Raw genomic sequence first — 19480 nt, forward strand, 5'->3', positions numbered from 1 at the left:
AGAGCATAAGAAATCTGGGAAGAAAAAGTGCTTTTGTCATGATGGGGATTGGTTTCTAGTCAAAGAAAGCCTGGATTTCTTTCATTAGAAACAATTAACATCTGTAACTGAAACAGCTGTAACATATTGAATGGCCATGAGTTGCTTTAATTCTGTTTGACTATGACTAGTGCATCAATTAGGACACAAACTACACTGTTCCGAATGATGTTATGTATTTTTTCTGCAGAGTTCACTGTTAGCCTCTAACAGCCGAATTCAGATACTACAAGCTTCACGTACATTACATGACTTCCCTGTAAAGTTTTGGGACTGAAGACTGGGCGATGTCACATGATAACCTTGATAATTTACTGGCCAGACTCTAATATACTTCTGTTAGAAATCTATGACTGTGCTCTTTTCAGAAATTAAAGGTTTCAAATTCTATCATTTACGTTTATTGCAGCAATAATTTTTTTATTGTTTTGTTAAGCATATTACAAAAGAACCAGTGTCAGTATAGAAACACTAATGACTCCCTCAGGATAAAATTCCATTATGGAAGTTTTCGTTATTTTTGAGTTTTGCAGTGTCACAAAAAAAAATTGTATTCCTTTTAAATGCCCTATGCTATTGAAGTTAAAATGTTTCTGTATATACTTATTGCACAACTTTTGAAGCAAACAATGAAAGATTGCCATTGTTTCTTCATTTTTTACTTGCACATACTGTAGATATTTTGCTGTTGTGTCTTTTCTTTATATATTTATTTAATGTGTGCATTACATAATAGCAGTTTAATTTTTATTTCTTCTATTGAAATTTTTCAAAATATTCTATCTGATTACAAAATTTAGTTTTTAAATGTGTACTAAAGTATCAAACTTCACATAATTTTATATATATTCATATTCAGATGAGATATTATGATACTAAATGAGAGTTTTTATTTTATTTTATTTTATTTTATTTTGTAGACTGAGTGGCCGAACCCATGAAGTCATGACTGGTGTTGCACTTATTCTTCCTCTAAGAAAAGGAAAAGGTAAGGCTTTTGTTGTTTCTTCAGCATAAAAAGGCTTTTCTGTTATGTTATTTATGCTTAACTCTCTAAAGGAACATGGGTTTAGGGCTTCACCAAAGTTTCTGAAAGTGATCATAAGAAAGTGGTAGGTTCTTGATTAGAATTCCTAAATGCCCCTACCACTTTAAACATGGATGCTTTCCTTCTGTTATATTGATGTAATATTATTTGCATGCATTTCAAAATGCACACATGTGTATAAACACAAAAAATGTTTTATATAAGGAAGTCAAAGAAATTTATGAAAGTATTCTGGAGCTAACAGCATTTTTTCCTGAAATACTTACTATTCTGGATTTGCAAAAAAAATGGTAGGAATTTATTCATTTCTCACTTTACAATAGCTGTATCAAATATTCCAAATTTATGCTCCTGCAAACACATGGTATTAAAATGGGAAGTTGCTATCCAACTCATCTTTGTAACTTATTTTTATTTTCTAAAGAATTTAAGCTTCTTAAAAGCATTTCTGATAATGATTTCACTAAATTTGAACACATTTTCAGATATGTTGATGACATTATTACTTACAACAGTTATAATCTCATAGAAAATTGCAGCATCTACCCCGACTGTCTAAAATTTAATAAAACTAATAAGAATCCAACAGAAATAGATTATCTAGATTTTAGTATTCACAATCTTAATGAAATTAGATTTTTGATAAAGGAAGAGAATATAAGTTTTATATTATTAAACTTATAAATTGGAACTTCAATATATATAAGATTGTTATAGCAAATATTGTTAGTAATCAAATTTGCGGAATTGGAAAAGTGTGTACTGAAGTAGAAAAACTACAAGAAAAAATCTTAATTCTCACCAAAAATTTTAAAAGAAAATTAAATTCCAAGATACACTCTTTTCTTTGAAAATAGGTCTGAAAAACGCAGTACATCTTATAAATCGATACTCAGTTTTTCATTGCATTCATTTCCTTTGGAGTTAAGTGATTTTTGTTCCTTGTTTCCTTGCAGAGTTTGGCAATATTACAGTTACATAGAATTCGGTGAATGCGCATGCGATATCACGACGATCATAGCTGGTTCTTTTAAACTTTCCAATTTTTTAACGACTTTTAAGTGTATGAAATTTCTGCTGTTCAGTTTTCTTAAAATTGTTGGCAAGTTACGGCTTAAAAACAATGTTGACATTGCTATAACATAATATGCAAGCTATGTGTGGTGGTGTATGCTAAAGAACATGGAAACAGGGCTGCAGAGAGGCATTTCGCCCCACACACACAACTGAGAAAATGAGAAGAAATCAGGAAGAGGATATAAAAAAGCAACTCGCAGTAAACACAACCTATGAATTGGAACTGTACAATAGCCTGAACTGAGGCAGAGCTAAATACTCGGATTTTAGATCACACAAAAGCAGGACTTTGAAATGACTTTTGTTGTGCCCTCAAACAAAGCTGTAGATTCCAAAGGTACAGAAAGTGTTACTCTTTAAAACTTCAGGGCACGAAAAAAATCACTACATGTTTATTTTATCCTGCTGTGCTGATGGGACAAAATTGCCCCCACTAATGATTTTTAAAAGGAAGACACTACCTAAACAAATATTGCCTAAAGAAGTGTTTGTACGTGTTCACGCAAAAGGCTGGATGGATCAGTATGGGATCAGTTTCGTTCTCGCAGAACAGATGTTAAAAATAAATTCAAAGAATTAAAAACTCAGCTGTAATTCCAGGAGGTCTAACTAGTCAGCTTCAACCTTTAGATGTTTGCATTAATAAACCATTTAAGTGATTTATAAAGGAGAACTGGAACAGCTGGATGCTGTTTTCAAATTTTGAGGTTACACCATCTGGAACAAGAAAGAGGCCTAGCATTTCGCAAGTTTGTGAATGGGTCAAAGCTTCATGGGATGCTGGGAAAACAGACAGTGACTAAATCATTTGAGAAGTGTGGCATTAGTAATCCACTGGATGGTACAGAGGACAGTTTGTTGTATGAGGACTGAGATGCTGATTTAGAAGAGGTTTCAAGTGACTCTTCATTTAGCTCTGGAGATGAGTGGGCTTTGATGAAGATTAAAAGGTGTTCTTTCCCAGATAGATTGAGTATTTGCAGAAAGTATTCCTGTGAATTTGTATTACTTTATATTTAAAATACTGTAAATTCAATATAATGATCAGTAATAAAGTTTTATCCTTCTAAAATTTGTATAAAAAGGGGGGGTCTGATAGGCCGATGCATCTTGTACACCAGCAAATACAGCAAGTTCATTAATAGTCTTTTAAAAAAATGTGAAGTGATCTACACCCTATAAAGCTTTTTGAAAGTATGAATTTTTATCTGAAGGCTCCAACAGAGAAGGATAAAGGAAGATGTTTTAGAAAGTTATATAGTTTTTTATTTATTTATTGTTATTATTATTGTATCTTTGCTTTGTTTAATCAAACATTGGAGCCTACTATTTTCAAGTCATTATGATAAGCCCATGACGTGAAGAATTTTTACTTTTCTAATATTTATCCTTTATTTTCCTTTTCTTACTTTCCTTTGCATTTTACTAAGACTAAATTTTTAAAAATAATTGCATTTTACAATTTTTATAAAATGCTTTTCTAAGTAGCATTAAATTCACCATTAAGAAATTTCTAAACATCTTTGACAATAGTTATTAAAATGCAAAAAAAACTGACTACCCTTTCAGTCTCTGACAATTTTTAAAGTATATTAAATATTTGGAATTTTGTATTTTAATTTTAATGTTCTCACCCTTTTCTGCTCTGCTTTGTTCTATTTATTCATTTAAATGCAATTTTGTTATTAATTTAAATTTGGGTTTTACTTTGATATTTTTTACAATTAGGAAAAATTTATCCTCTGTTTAGTTAACATTTCAAAGTGTATGTTTTTGAATGAAGAGTTTTTCTTTAAAATTCAAGGGCCCACTAGCGGCTGAGTAGTAAACTCGCTGAACTCTCATAGTTCTGTCTGAGGTTCGAATCCCGAAACGGGCTGGCTGCATGGGCATTTTCATCTTTTGTAACATGTAGACAAGCCAGTCCTTCCCTTAGGCAGATAGCTCTCGAGGCTTTGCCATAATCGCATAAAACAAACAGTATAAAATTCACAGTTCTTTGCTTTGTAGCATTAAATTCACCTTTTGGGAGATGGCTTTTTCAACTATGGTTTTTAGTTTCGCCAAAAAGGCTAAACTCGAAAGGCTAGGCGTCTCAGATTCTAACGTTTTTTTTTTTTTTTTTTTTTTTTTTTTTTTTTTTTTTTTTTTATTGGTTTGAACTGGTGTTTGAAAGGAGGTTCTTAAAATGTTATATGTAAAAATTTTTGCTACACTTGCTACATTTTTTTCAATTTTTGAGGAATTTTTTCACTGAAGTGTTTTATTATTATTATTATTATTATTATTATGGGTAAGTTTTTCATTTTAGGAATGGTTCATTTTAAATTCGGGAAAATCTTCATTAATGATTTTACTTTGTATTTTTGACATTTTTCTTCGCTTTCAGGAGGCCCAGAGTTTTCGAGTGAACTGTTTAGATTTAAAATATATTGAAATGGTACATCAGCTAATTGTGGATACAAAAAAGCAAGGATTTTCTTATGGAAGAAGAATTGTATTTAATTTAGATCTATCCTCCTCGTGAGGACATTATATCAGAATTAATTTGATTCCTCTTCTGTCATGTTCTCTTTTACTTTATTTATTTTTGGTTTTCATGTAATGGTTTATTTTTTTCTTTTAACATTTACAGAATTCTAATTCTACATTTATAGAATTTTTTTAAATTTATTTATTTGAATTTAACTTTTGGGGTCTTCGTGAAAAATTGGTTCAAAATTTCTTTCTTTATGTATTTACTTATAATTATATATGTGGGGGGGGTGACTGGCGGTTACCATTGTATTAAGTGGCAGCTGGTAACGCATCTGACTCCATATAATGATTGGTACATTTGTGAGGTTGCATAGTACTTACTGCATTTTAAACTCAAAGCATATTTGTTACAATTATGAGAAGCTGTTTACAAATATATGTAATTCATGAATAGCATAAACATTTGTTGAAGTGAATTCTGGTCCTCATGAGATGAGGAGTCTGCAAATGAGGGTTTCTCTAGTCAAAAGTTCAGGAGCCTTCTGACGTGTTATTCCGATGGAAAAAATCTTCAAACTGAATTAGCTACGCCTCCTTAATTTTTCAGTAATATTTTACATCCTCTGATTTGTTACATCTGGAACGATATCAGAGGAAAAACAAAATCATTGGTTCATCAGCCCTCCTGAAATTGAGAGGCTTTGATGACAGACACGGTGCAGAACGCTAAAATCTCTTGATGCTAGTCATGAAGTTGTGTCTCTTGCAGCATCAACTGGAGCAAATTATTGCATCAGAGATGTCAGACCATGTTGTCTGGCATGTCATAAAAGCTTCAAAGCAGGGACTACACGATTTTCTCATCTCTGTGTAGTGCACCGCACACACTCATATATATATATACATATATGTGTATATATATATATATACAGGTTGTTTCTAAATTGCTTTTACAAATTTAGAGGGGTGATAGTACCCATCCTGACGAGCAATAATTACCATAGAACATAGGGTCAGATTCCACACTGAGAGGCAGAAAAGAGGAATACCAGAATTCCAACATGAACTTACAACAGTGTTGAGAAAGGCGAGTGAACGAGACCAAAAGTTGTGCAATCAGATTTATTGTGTAGTGAAAAAACTTACAGAATATGCTCAAAATGCCGACCACCCATGTTGTTGCACAGTTGACATCGGAAGGAGCGACTGGTTCACCCTCACGATGATTCCTGGTATCGTGATAATTTTGCTTACAGCAACAACAATTCTCACCATGAGATCTTCAGCTGAGTCCATAGGCATTTCGTACACTGAAGATTTCATCTGCTCCAAGAAAATAAAGTTCTGTGGGTTGAGGTCTGGTGAGCTAGAAAGCCAAGCCACAGGTCTGCCACATCCGAGCCATCGTGCGGGATATGTGACATTTAAAAGGTTACAGACCGTGATGGAAAAATATGCTGGGGCTCTCGTTCATAAACCATATGTGTCTCTGAATCGGGAGCGGAACAGCCTGCAATAAACAGCGAATTACTTGTTAAGAAGATATGGCATGTTGTGCCGGTCAAGCAGTCTGGCGTGATGTAAGGGCCTGCCAGGTGATCACATAGGATACCTGCCCTAATGCTTGAAGCGATGATGTGTCTTTTTCAAGGATGTCATTTGCTCTGATTGGCTTTCTCTGGTACCAAGAGCAAAATGCTGCTTCTTTTTAGTGAAAATTTGCATACAGTTAATTCTTAATAGTCTTAGGAGATAGATTGTCTCATTGTCCTTCCTCGATGACCCACCAGCGGCCGAGCGGTAAAGTCGCTGAACTGTGGCCTTTCAGTCCGAGTTTCAAGCCCACCAGCGGCCGAGTGGTAACGTCGCTGAACACTGGTAGTTCGGTCCGAGGTTCGAATCCCGCGAATGGGCTGATTGAATGGGTGTTTTCGTGGTTTTCCCCATGTATAACGTGTATACGAGCCAGTTTCCCTTAAAAAGTCCTCCATGAAGGCATCCCTCCCCTTAGGCTGATAGAACTAGTGTGCTTTACCATAATTAAATAAACCAAACCAACCTTCCTCAATGCGTCTCTACTTTCCTCTTTTCTGCCTTTCAGAGTGGAATGCGACCCTATATTCTATGGTAATTATTGCTGGTCTGGTTGGGTACTATCACCCCTCTTAATTTGTAAAAGCAATTTAGAATCACCCTGTTGATTCTTGTACGTGCGCACGAATATGCATACAAATACAAATGGACAGCTTGGCTGCTTAAAATGTAAAGCCATTAATGCACATTATTGAATTATGTTTGTTCACTTCTTGTATTATATACTTCCTTTCAGCAGCAATATTAAATTTATTCTTGCATGTCAGACACAGAATTTGTAAATCACCATAAGGAAATAATTTAGAATACCTTTATAATTGACAGCTGCATAAATATGTGCAAACAGTGACGAGCTTCATTGATAACTGTGGGGAATTTCAGTAAAAAAATCGGTATTTCTAAGATTTATAAAAAAAAGTGGTGACAGACTTTTTGGTCTGCTGGACTCTGCTCTCATAGCACCCATTAAAGTGGTTTCATACTGTATTGTACTGGGTTTCTATTGCTGGAGCAACACTTCCCGGTCATGCAAAGAGTTCCATACGGAGCCTGGTATTAGAAAATTCCTTATTGAGCAGAAAAAGCAATATGGCGTAAATTTCGCCTGGGCTGAGAAGCCGACACGAGCTATTTGCAACACTGGTCCAAACAAGTCCAAAGTAGTTACACCTAAAAGTCTGTGAGATGCTCGTAGCCTGCTGGCGCTTCACTCTGTGATTGGTCGAAATCTAGATGGAATGCTCGTCAGAAGAGATGATGTGGAAAGATGCACAGAGTTCTAACAAGTAAAATTAATTATTGGCTTGTTTAATTAAGTGTGCAGCATAAAGTCGGATGAACAAATCGTCCGGGATGATGATTTCATAGCTCAGAATATACGTAAAGTTATCTGTACTGTTGGTCTTTGCTTTCCTGAAAAAGTATCAATTTAGCATGGATAAGTTGTTTTTGATATAATCAATATGAAGGTCACGATGTAAATCTTCATTTCTAATATAGTATGGGGTGTTTGCGATGGTTCTCAGGATCTTATTATGCAGGACTTGCAGCCAGTGAATTTCATCTGCCTTAGCACTTGCCCAGGCCGGGAAGGCATATGTGATAACAGGCCTGACAACTGCAGTGTAAAGCCTTCTTTTGCATGCAAGGTTTAATTAATCCAGAGTCCTTAGAAAGTACTGGGTAAAGATTTTTCATAATGCCGTACGCTTTTCCACACACACTGTGTATGTGTGCTTTCCAGATAAACGATCAGTTTAATGTAACTCCTAGTTATTTTGTCGTACTCACAGTAGAGACTGTTTTTCCAAAGAGCATAACATTCCAGGTGAGGTGGTCTGTGGTCTTGAATTTTCTGATCACTAAAACTTTTGACTTCTCTGGGTTAATCATAATTTTCCATTGCTGACACCTTGCTTCAATATCAGGAATAATCTGCTGAATCTTTTCCAAGGCGTGATTTGGCCGTCTGGACTTCAGGATGGTGATGGTGTCATCGGCATAACTAACATAATATTAAGCTAACATAATGCTAACATAATATTAAGGTCTTGTCTGAATTTTGGGAAGTCATTTACATACAGAATATAAAATATTGGCCCAAGGATACTTCCTTGTGGGACACCGGCGTAAATTTGATGTGGGTTTCAACCGAAATCTCCTTGCCGCACTGAGAGTGTTTGGGAGTTCAAAAATGAGCTGAGGATGAGAATAATTTCCCGAGGAAGACGGCATATAAGACGCACCCTTATTTAGAAGGCCACACACAAGGAAAAAAAAGGTTAATAGTCTGCACGATACCACAATAACTTAAAATATGGTTTCTTTTAGTTCTCACGTTTCGTAAAAGCCAAATAAACAATCATTGAATGCAATTTCCAAACATATTTTTCTTAAGGAAAATTAACAAACGGCAAGCTATTTTGAACATGATATGTAAATTTCAATAATGAATAAATGAATGAACGGCAAGCAATCAAACATAATACAAAATAAAGCAGAAACAACAAAAAACACAGATTCAAGGAAAACATTGCCTATCATGAAATTAGACTTTAATCACTTTCAAAACTATAAAAATCCTTTTCACTATCATCATCATCGAAAATGAGAATATCGTCATCGCTAGTATCACCTTCTTCGAATAATGCGTCATCTTTTGTTCCGTCAAAAGCATAGCTGATTCCGCACTTCTTAAAGGACTTAACAATTACTTCAGCCTTTACGTCCTCCCAAGATCTTTTTACCCACTCGCACACTTATGAAATAGAGGGCCACTGCTTTCTACCTGAGGGAGTGATGTGGCTCTGCAATCCACTTGTTCCATCGTTCTCGCACTTTTTTCTTAAATGGCTTATTCACCAATACATCTAAAGACTGCAATTGGCTAGTCAGTCCACCAGAAATGACAGCTATCTGGGTTTTTAATTCTCTCACTTTATTCTTTATGGTTTCAGTTCTATGGGCACTAAACTGATCCAAAACCAAAAGAGAGGGTTTTCTTAAGATTCCACCAGGTCGCCTCGCCCATACGTTCTGTAAACACAGTTTCATTCCAGCTTCGTCCATCCAGCCTTTCGGATGAATAGGAACAATTACACCCGTTGGACGTTTTTCTTTCAGATGAGTTTTTCTTTTGAATATGAAAAACGGCAGTAGTTTTGTGCCATCAGCACAACATTGTAGAACTACCGTATATCAGGTTTTCTCATGACCTGTGGTTTTTATGGTTATTGATTTAGACCCTTTAATACTCAGTCTTGTTGAATGGTACATCAAATGTGAAGGGAATTTCATCCATATTTCCTATTTGACCGAGGTCAAAAGAAGTTTTCTTGCATCCATTTATAACAAATCTATGAAATGCTGGTATTTTTTCTTCATAATCTGCTGGCATTTTTTGTGCAATAGTTGTTTTTGTGCACATTGATAAGCCTTGCCTTTTCATGAACCTGTAGCACCAGTCCTCAGACCCTGAAAAGTTCTGATTCCCATGTTTTTCTGCAAATCCTTTGGCCTCATTGATTATCATTTTAGTTGAAACACTTATCCCAGATTTCTGCTTATCTATCACCCACAATTTTATGGCATTTTCAAGTTCAGGCCAAGGTGGAGCTGGGCATCGAAGGTTACGTTTTTGTTTTTTAGCAGTCTTCAGTTGATCTTCCTGCAGTCGCTGAGTACGTATCATTTTTTCGGTAGGTGGTGGACCCGAAATGCCTTGCTGCTGCTCTGTTTCCATGCACTTTTGCGTAGTTTAACACTCCTAGTTTATACTGAATTGTATAGCTTAATCGCTTGTCTCCTGTAGTCATATTTTCTGGGGTATTTTTTTAAAACAAATAACCACCAATACCGACACGTTTATACAGAGTAGCACCGATACCGACACGTGTGTCGGCTGAGTCAAAGAAAGTCTATGTAAAAAAGGAAAGGCTTCATAGATGTAATGTGACCATCAAACCTGTTCAAATTTCGACATCAGCTTTGAGGATAAGGATTCGAGGCTTCAGGATATGTATTTCAATGATGTCCTAGAAATAAGGATTCATACTTTTGTTTGATATACCTGAAAAACTAGTTATGAGATTACTTACACTGTCATTCATTCATACAGCCATTCAAGATCACACTGCAAGGCTTGGACATTAGATACTCAACATCTCGTACAGGGGTCATTGGGCTTGCACGCTCAACTTACTGGCCGTCATGCCAGCCCACTAACCATCTACCTTCCACATCAGTATTAACTGCCCATTTTATGTATCTAGAGTTGTTACTGTCATAGTATAATACTAAGCCAGTATATACAAACCTAGAGGGTATACCTTAAAAAGCCACACCTTAGAAAAATGGCTAAAGAAAAATGATTAAAATTAAGCATATTGGAGGGAAAATGAAGTAATAAACATTTGCCTTTGGCAGCCTTAGTAAGAATGCATTGCAGGATGAGATAACAGAAGAGCAGGAATCATCATAATTATAAAACACCGATGAAGGGTACAAAACATATTCCAAAGACCAAAAGCTATATGAACAGAATAAGTGTAAAAGAAATACAAATGAGAGCACGTAACCATAAAAGAGTGTTTATGAAAGAAGAGTTTTCCAAATGAAAAACAATTTTAATATGTGTATATATATATATAAATTTTAATGAAAATAAGATTATACTTTAAGTGATCAAGACAGCCCTATTATGATTACTTATAAAAGAGACCTTTAGTTTGTTACTAAATCGTGGTTAGAGTAGAGAGAAGGGTACCCCTTGTATTATCGCAAAGAAGTTGTTTCATTTATCGCCAAGTGGTGGTTTATTTATGGTAACCTGAGTAGTTGAATGTTATGGAAACTCTATTATGACGTAATTGGTTGCATGATTGCGGTGAATTTGTAAGGGCTTGTGTGTGTGCTGGTTAGGAAGTATATTGCTTGTTTTGTGATTTAGATGGTAAAATGTGGTAAGATTAATTTGAAGTTTCTGTACGATTTGGAAAGAAAGGGGGAAAGAGCATTAATTGATTGGTGTGTTAATGAAAATTTACATAGTAGCCATTATTAAGTGTCCTGTTTGTAGGAAGGAAGTGCGTATGGTTGGACAATACAGCTCTGCAGAGGATATTTTTTTACTCTTATTTTTGTGAATTTATGAGGTGATGCCGGTATACAGATTCTAGTTCAGATAATTTTAGGAAGTTTTTGGATGCTGTTAAGGAATTTTGTTTGACTGAAGAAAGGGAAATTTCTAAATAAGGTAAGTGGATATTTTCTTTGTGTAGTCCAAAGATTAATTTCCTTTTTTATGTTATTTCATTGTTTGATTTAAAATGTAGTTTATTGAGATTATGTATATATTTTGTTGGCTGCTCCTCTGACATTTTAAGTGAATATAGTTAGAGGTGTGCATGGACAAAGTCAAGGGAGTGCACAATGCCTAGTTTGTGCAATAAGTATTCTTTACGTTTTTTGGGGGGGTTCAATTTGTTGTACATTTTGTTTACTTCTTATTTAATTTTTGAGTATGATCAGTGCATAGATCTTTGCTCTTTATTACTTTTTATTGTATTTTTTGTATGTATGTTTGTTTCTGAGTGTACAAACGCATATAGGTGAAGCTCTGAACATATTTAACACTCTCGGTGATCTTATATATCAAGGACGGTAATTTGTTTAATTCTGATTTAAGTCTCAAATAGTACAGAAGAATCGGAACTCATTAATTGAACTGTTTAGCGTTTTATTTACCCCTTGACAAATTTTGTTTGATGTGGTAAACAAGGAAGATTAACATATTGTTTTTTGTATTTTTCACATATCTATCTTCTGTGCTTCAAGTGTTAATTTTTCACTGCAGCTTTTATGATTTTTTTTTACTTTAACCCCTTAACTGCTGCGGGCATATATATACACACCTTGCTCAGCCGATGCGTTAACTGCCCCGGGTATATATAAATGCCCTTCCAAAATACTATCATTTGCTTTGTGCTGCTACCCATAAAATTATTCGCTAAGCTTTGAAATGCAACACCACAGTGACCTTGACAAAGTATACGAAGGAGCTACTATTTCAGAGAAGTGTGGGGAGAAAAGTAAGAGAGGGGTGTGTCTAAAGCAGTGAAAGTAATGGCTGCGCGGTGGTGGCTGGTGTTGTTTGAGTAAACTTTTTTTATTATTATTATTATTCTGTGTCCTCTGTTTTCGTTTACTTTTTCTAGTAGGTTCCAGGAATAAAGAAAGATATAACGGATGTTTCAAACCCATTATTTTAATTATTCTTTTATGAACTGCTCATGCTTCATATTGTTACTGAAACTAACCGCTTTGTAGACGAGTATATGAACTAACACCTTGCAAACGAAAAATCAAGAACAAATTTGTGGCATTCAACAAATTCAGAAGAAATATATGTTTTTTAGGCATATTGATTTCACAACATGTAACACTAAAACTTGAAATTACACTTTGCTTCAGGCTCAGATCAAGCTTAAACTCAATTTTTGGATTTAAGTTATAAGAATCTGTTTAGTTTTACTAACTAGTTAACCTAACAGAATGTAAATTTCTAGTTCATGTATATTCATATGAGGTAGAAACGAGAGAATATTCAGAGCGTAGAATCTGAATGCATTCCACCTGCTGAAGGCCACGTTGCTGGATTGATTCTGTGGAGAGCTGTATTCTGCAGCATTGCATTATTCTCTGTATTGTGCCTGTCACTCCGTCTTAGGTCAGAGCCAACTCGCACGTTTGTCTATTTGTGTAGTCGTTGGGCTTACAGTTGCTTATTTAAGTCGAATTCTTTACATTTGATTTAAGACATAAATTTTGGCTATTCTTTGTGCACAAATGCGGCCTTTTGTTAAGATTGAGTTGAATAAAAGAGTCCTCTACACCTTTTGTCAAGCTCTGTGATACTTCAAAGGATGTAGTGCTAATTCTTTTAAGGTCTTAGAAGGTTCTTACAGTGGATGCTGCCAAAGAAAATGAGACTTGATAATGACACCCGCCCTTTGAAGAGAAACATGTCTCAAGAAAATTCAATGTTTAGTTTGCCCCCCTTCCCTGAATGTCACAAGTTCCACCAGCTCCATTTAATCCCATGGAGGAATTTTAATTGATCATAGATATTATAAGGGCTGCCATAAAACCTGCTGTCACCATTGATGGGAAAACTTCAGTAACTAACTTTCTCGAACAGTTAAATTCTAATTTTCTACTGTATCCAGAGCGACAATAACCTTGTCTGCTGCTTCTGACCCAATGCTTTAAAACAATCTCGACAGAAGTCCGTTTGCATATTGGCTGTTATGTGGCCCCTCTTGATATTTTATTATTATAAATTTAAATTACACTTACAAAATGTTGATTTTTATATCTTACGGAAGTTTACTGCATATGTGTTTTTCTGTCTTTAATATTAAGAGTACTCATCCTGCATTACAAAAAGCAGTGGAATATCAGAGACTAAATGTTTCTGTAGGAGAATTGAATATATTTACTAACAGTTCGTGTTATGACAATGGAATTGGTGCAGCATATGTAGTTTACCTTTTTGGTACAGAAATAGGCTATGGCAAAATTATATTTGAACCTTACAATTCGGTTTTTCAAGCCTACTTGGCTGCTGTTATATTTGCTCTTAAATGGATTGATAAAAATATGTATTAATATATATATATACAGATTCATTATCTGGTTTGGAAGCACTAGCAGATGCTGCTAACACTAATGTTGTGGTCTCATATATATATATATATAAGATCTCCTTGTAAACGTTGAGAAAATACATGAAGTGAAAATGAACTGGGTGAAAGTCTAGATTGGTGTTATAGGCAGTGAGAGGTCCAGCATACTGGCTAAAGAGACTGCTATGGGTAATTCCGGGGATGCATTTGATATGAAGATGATGTGATAATGATTACAATCAAACAATTACTGGACATGGATGCTTCTTGGCATACTTAAAAAGATTTAATTTCCAAAATATAATAGTCTCTGATATTTTTGTAGTGCTCGAGGCAATGCACGACATTTCATCAAAGACTGCATATTATTGTGGCATATTAAGGAAAAACATGGTAACATAAAGGAATTCTGTTGCCACAGGAAAGAGTTTAGATATGCAAAAGATTTAATGAACTTTATGAATGGCAATAGAAACAATATTGGGAATTATGATTTTATGTTTTTAACAGGATTTTTGTTTTAATCATTGTTAGGTGTGCTGTGTTAATGAAGCTGATTATTATTGGCAGGGAGGGTTGCAGCACACTCTTATCTTATATTACTTTACTATAGCCAGTGCCAGAAGCACAAAAAGTTGTTATTGCGATGCCCACACTTAGAGGCCAGGCTTCCACTTGGTATAAGTGCATTGAAATTTATGTTGGATGAGCCGGGAAGCAATATCTACAAATTTTAAAATTTTAAAAATGCTATCATTAAAGCGTTCCCCCATTTTGAAGATAGGGCATAGTTCAAGTTGGAGCTATTTAGTAAATTTCAGTTTAAAGTTGAAGACCTAATGGATTTTTATTTTGTGAAGATTTTTAATTTGTTGTATGGCAAGAAAGATGAAGAAATTATTCAAATTATCTAGCATATGTTATAAGGTATTTCTCGTGCTTTCTTAGCATGCCTTCGTTGTGTAGTGGTCTGCAAGCTAGGCGCGTATCGAGAGGCGTTCTTGTGCAGAATGGTCAATGGATGGCATACTTCAGTAAAGCCCTCAATCCAGCGCAAAAAAACTATACTACCACTGAGCGGGAAAAGGTCACATTTTTATTAGCAGTATAAAAAAATTCAAAGTCTACTTTGGCGAAACACCAGTTACAGTTTAATCCGATCATACTGCTGTTGGGCGCTTATATTCAGGAAAGACTTTACCGCTAAGATTTGATTAAATAAGCACTTACTTCAAGAATTCACCTTAATTACTAAACATACTCCCAGAAGATAAATATGATAGCCTATGAATAAAGAAGAAATATGAGAATAAAGTTGAATAAGAAAGGAAGTAGTAGCATGTATTATGACAGCAAAAATCCCTCATTCAAGGAAGACTATCGTGCAAGAATTACGAATTACAAAACATTTATTTTTGTGACTATCAGAAATAGAAAATTATGAACTTATCAAAAATCTTTTATTTTACTCAAAAACAACAAACCAAAATTACAAGCCTAGAGCAGTTATCCCAGAAAGTTTAAGATTAAGCATTTTAAATGAGTTACATGATTCGCCCATTTTGGGCCACTTGAAAATAAGGAAAACAGTACAACGACTTCGCGAGATGGTATGATTTCCACATTTTTAAAAGTTTGTAAGTATGTATGTCAGGTCGTACCATATTTATCAGTTAAATAAGGATGTTAATTATAGTGCGGCCAGGTACTTAAATAGTACAAAGGCGAAGTTTCCAAATGAATTATTCGGAATAATTTTTTAGGCCCACACTTACGTAGTGATGTCAATAAAAACATAAATTATCTAGTTATCTTAGATCATTTCTCTATGTGGGTAGAAATAGTCCTACTAAGAACAGCCTTGGCTAAAATAGATTTAGACTTTTCTTAAATAATTATATTTTAAAATGCAGAACTCCATTTAAAGTAAACTCGAATAATGGAAAAGAGTTTATTAGGCAAATATTTGGCGAACTATGCTCAGAACTTGGCAAACGACATTTAAAAATGGTGACTTATTGGCCGTAGTCAAGTCTAGTGGAGGGGGTGAATATAGTTAAAATGATATTTTGCTATGTGAAAAACTATCGTAAGTGGTAGGATTCGCGGTCGATGAGTTAGCATTTGCCATAAGGTCAGCAAAGCATGATGAGACAAGAAAGACTCCAGCAGAATTCTTCCTTAAGTGAAGTTCTTTCAGTTGTTTCAAGTAGCAAGAAGCTCAGAAGTTATATTCATTCTAATTTAGTTTAGAAATTGGAACTTCATTTCAACCTGAGAGATTCATGTGAGGAAATGTTAGTGAAAATATAAAGAAATTCTAAGAAACTTGTGTGTCTTGATGTAAAGTATAAGTTGAATTGCCTTAATTTAATGTATTGTAAATGTATTATTTAATGTAGTAATTCTATTGTTTTTGTATTTAAAATGTTAAAGTACTGTTAAATATATGTGTTTAAGTAAATTAAAACTTGTAACAATTAAAATTGTATAGTGTGAATGAGATGTTTATATGCAAGCTAGCAAATTAAGAGGATTTTGACTTGAAAGCAAAAAAACTAGCTGTGTGCATGAGTTTGAGGTTTGGCTTTCAAGCCAACACAAAAGTAGTTTAAATCATGCCTTTGTTAGCACATTAGGTGTAGTTTTGATAGCAAGGTGTTTTTGAGGTCTAACATTTAGTATGTGGGTTAGGTGGTAGCATCGTGCCACTTATACAAAAGAAGCCAGCTTGATCATTACTGGAAAGCAGTAAAAATTACTGGAAAGCAGTTTATTGATAGAATACATGAGGTGCATGAAAGTTACTGGTGTTGTTTGAGTAAAACGTATATTTTTTTATTCTGTGTCCTCCATTTTCGTTTACTTTTTGTAGTAGGTTCCAGGAATAAAGAAAGATATAATGGATATTTCAAACCCATTTATCTTTTTTGAATTATTTTTTGATGACCTGCTCGTGCTTCATATATTTACTGAAACTAACCGTTTTGTAGATGAGTATATGAACTAACACCTTGCAAACGAAAAATCAAGGACAAAATCGTGGCATTCAACCAGTTCAGAAGAAACATATGTTTTTTTAGGCATACTGATTTCACAAGGTATAACATTGAAACCTGATAATTACACTTCACTGGTCTAAAAATAAATTTGTCGAATCTCCATTTTAGAGATCTTTTTTATTATAAAAACGTAATTTTTATTATACTTGCATCTTTTTACTATACTTTTACTCAAAACATTAAATTTTGTGCATTCATTTTTTTCTTTTATTCTTTATTTTGTGAAAGTAAAACTTGCACTTATTTTCCCGCTAATACATCGCATAACTGCGCGCGCCTGTGGGAAAAACCGTGGCACTGAAAAATTAATCTTGCACGTTTTCCGTGGCAGTTAATGGGTTAGTTTTATTTTTAAGTTCACAGTTTGTTTTAACTTGTTTAAGATCCCCATAAAAAGGGCTTATTTGTTTTTACACCTTTTCCTGTTTCCATTTCTTCACTACACTTTTCCCTGTGCACCTTTACATGTGAAAGTTCAGCAAGAATCTGCTGCCATAAAAGAATGAACAAATACGTTCAAACTAATCAGTGAAAATATATGCACTGCATAAAACAATGAAAATACCTGAATATTACAAATAACCATAACTATATTCAAGGAGATTAACTGTAATATTAATTTTCTATGCCAGAAGAGTAAAAGCTAGCATACAGTTAGTCTTTTCTGAAAATTCTTCTAGAATTGCAATCAGGTGAGGAAGTAAGTTGATAGAGGCAGATCATATCCATTCGATTGTAAGTCATTATAAATTTAGTGAAACCTGTAGATGCGAGAGGAAATGGAAGCTGGTATAGAAAAGTTTTGTACGATAAATCAGGATGCGTAGTGGTTCTTACAAATGTTTATAAGTCCTTATATTTAAAAAATAAATCTTATGAAGGTGCTTACTTTTTCTTTAAAGCTTTTTTTTTTTTTTTTTTTTTTTTTTTTTAGAATGTTAGTTCTAAGAATTTTTTATTTTGAAGGCATAAACATTTTAATACCGTTTAAAATTTTGTGAAAAGACATTAATTTAAGAATTTACTATGCTTTCATGTTTCAACATACTTTTTCACCTTTTCATATCACGTGACCCCAACTGATCTCATCTCACGTAAATTACGCTACAAATATCTAATTCTCTCAGTAATTATCTACATTAATTTCAAGTAAAATCATAATTTTGAGTACAAGTTTAAATGCAAGAATGTTTTCAAGAATGTACGAATAGCTTACTCAGAAATGATGTAAAACCACAGTGCTAGTGCATTGTTATTAGATTGATTCATTTATTGATTAATTTAACCCTGGACTTTGCCTTTTCTATATTTTCGCCTTCGGGTGAGTGGTGTGATTGCATCCTAATTGACTTAATTACCGCAGACAGCCTTGGGGCATAAAACTGAACTCTCTAGTAAAAATTCTATGTAATTGTATGCCAGTATTGAAAGAAAGATCAATCTGATAAGAAATGCCTACGACTTGTTTTGAAAATGAGGCGTGAAAGGTTACCAGCGAGGATATTACGTTTGGCATCAGTTGTACCATTATTGGTGACCTTAAAGCCTGCGCCGGCAAAACGGAGAAATACCTTTTTTTTAACTGAACGTGCATCTCCCGGTATCAAAACCGAAACTAAATAAACAACTTTTCTTCCTTTTCAGGAGTGTCAGATGGTGAATCATACTCTCAGACATGGCTTTTCTCCCCTTTCACTGCATTAACATAACCTTTGATTTGAGCGAGTAGAGACAGGCGCATGTCATTCATTCTATTGCTCAAAGAATTGCGAAAGGGGTAGAAAATTCCAGTACATTCCACATTCTTTTCCTCCCCATTTGCATTCTTATTCCCTGTGGTTAGTTCATATTCGTGTTTATTATTATCGTTATGCTTATATTATAAGTACATATGGGAATGTTTATAATAACATATTTGCAGTAAATGCTGAAGTATAGACAAACTTCACAAATGGGTAAGTGTGTTTTAACACAGAGTGTCTTTCTAAGGAAGAATAATCAGAATGGCTTAAACAAAGTGAAAATAATTGTAAGGCTATGTGTTCCTGGAGTATAACTGAAATCAACATGGCAAGCATGGGAGAGCTTGAAAGTGTCACTTGGATCGTAAGTAAACTTTTTTCTGTTTCATTATTATTAATTCTAATGTGTAAAATTAAAATCTCCCATGGACCACTGATTTATTTCTTTTTAAAATTTTCATTTTCTGCTTTAGAAAAGCTTTTTTCATACTATTCATATACTATAGCCCCCTTCCTATTATTTCTGTATTTCACGCATATCTTCAAAGTTGGGAATTTCGGGCATATATTTTTTGCCAGTGCATTATACAGTAGGGAAACGAGGGGTCCTAAGATTCTGGATCCTCCCCTTTCTCTGAAAAATCTCGAATATTCAAACCGTTACAGTTTGCAGCAAAACAAGCAACAGACTCTTTATTTTGTCACTTTTCAATCAGGATTGAATACGACTAAAAGTTCTGCAGTCTACCAACCCAT

General features: G+C 34.3%; 1 protein-coding gene across 2 annotated transcripts in view; it reads left to right on the forward strand.

The window, feature by feature from the left end:
• Nucleotides 1-19480, forward strand: part of LOC118194934 (uncharacterized) — an 82980-nt gene that overhangs the window by 41415 nt on the left and 22085 nt on the right. For both annotated transcript variants that reach the window (XM_085807119.1, XM_085807120.1), the window contains exon 5: nt 960-1027. In XM_085807119.1, coding sequence (XP_085663245.1) covers nt 960-1027 — 68 coding nt within the window. The remainder of the gene's footprint in view (nt 1-959; nt 1028-19480) is intronic.

The sequence above is a fragment of the Stegodyphus dumicola genome, chromosome X1 (genome assembly GCF_044657685.1).
Source record: "Stegodyphus dumicola isolate Sdum_Otavi_A_Nest chromosome X1, ASM4465768v1".
Taxonomy (NCBI): domain Eukaryota; kingdom Metazoa; phylum Arthropoda; class Arachnida; order Araneae; family Eresidae; genus Stegodyphus; species Stegodyphus dumicola.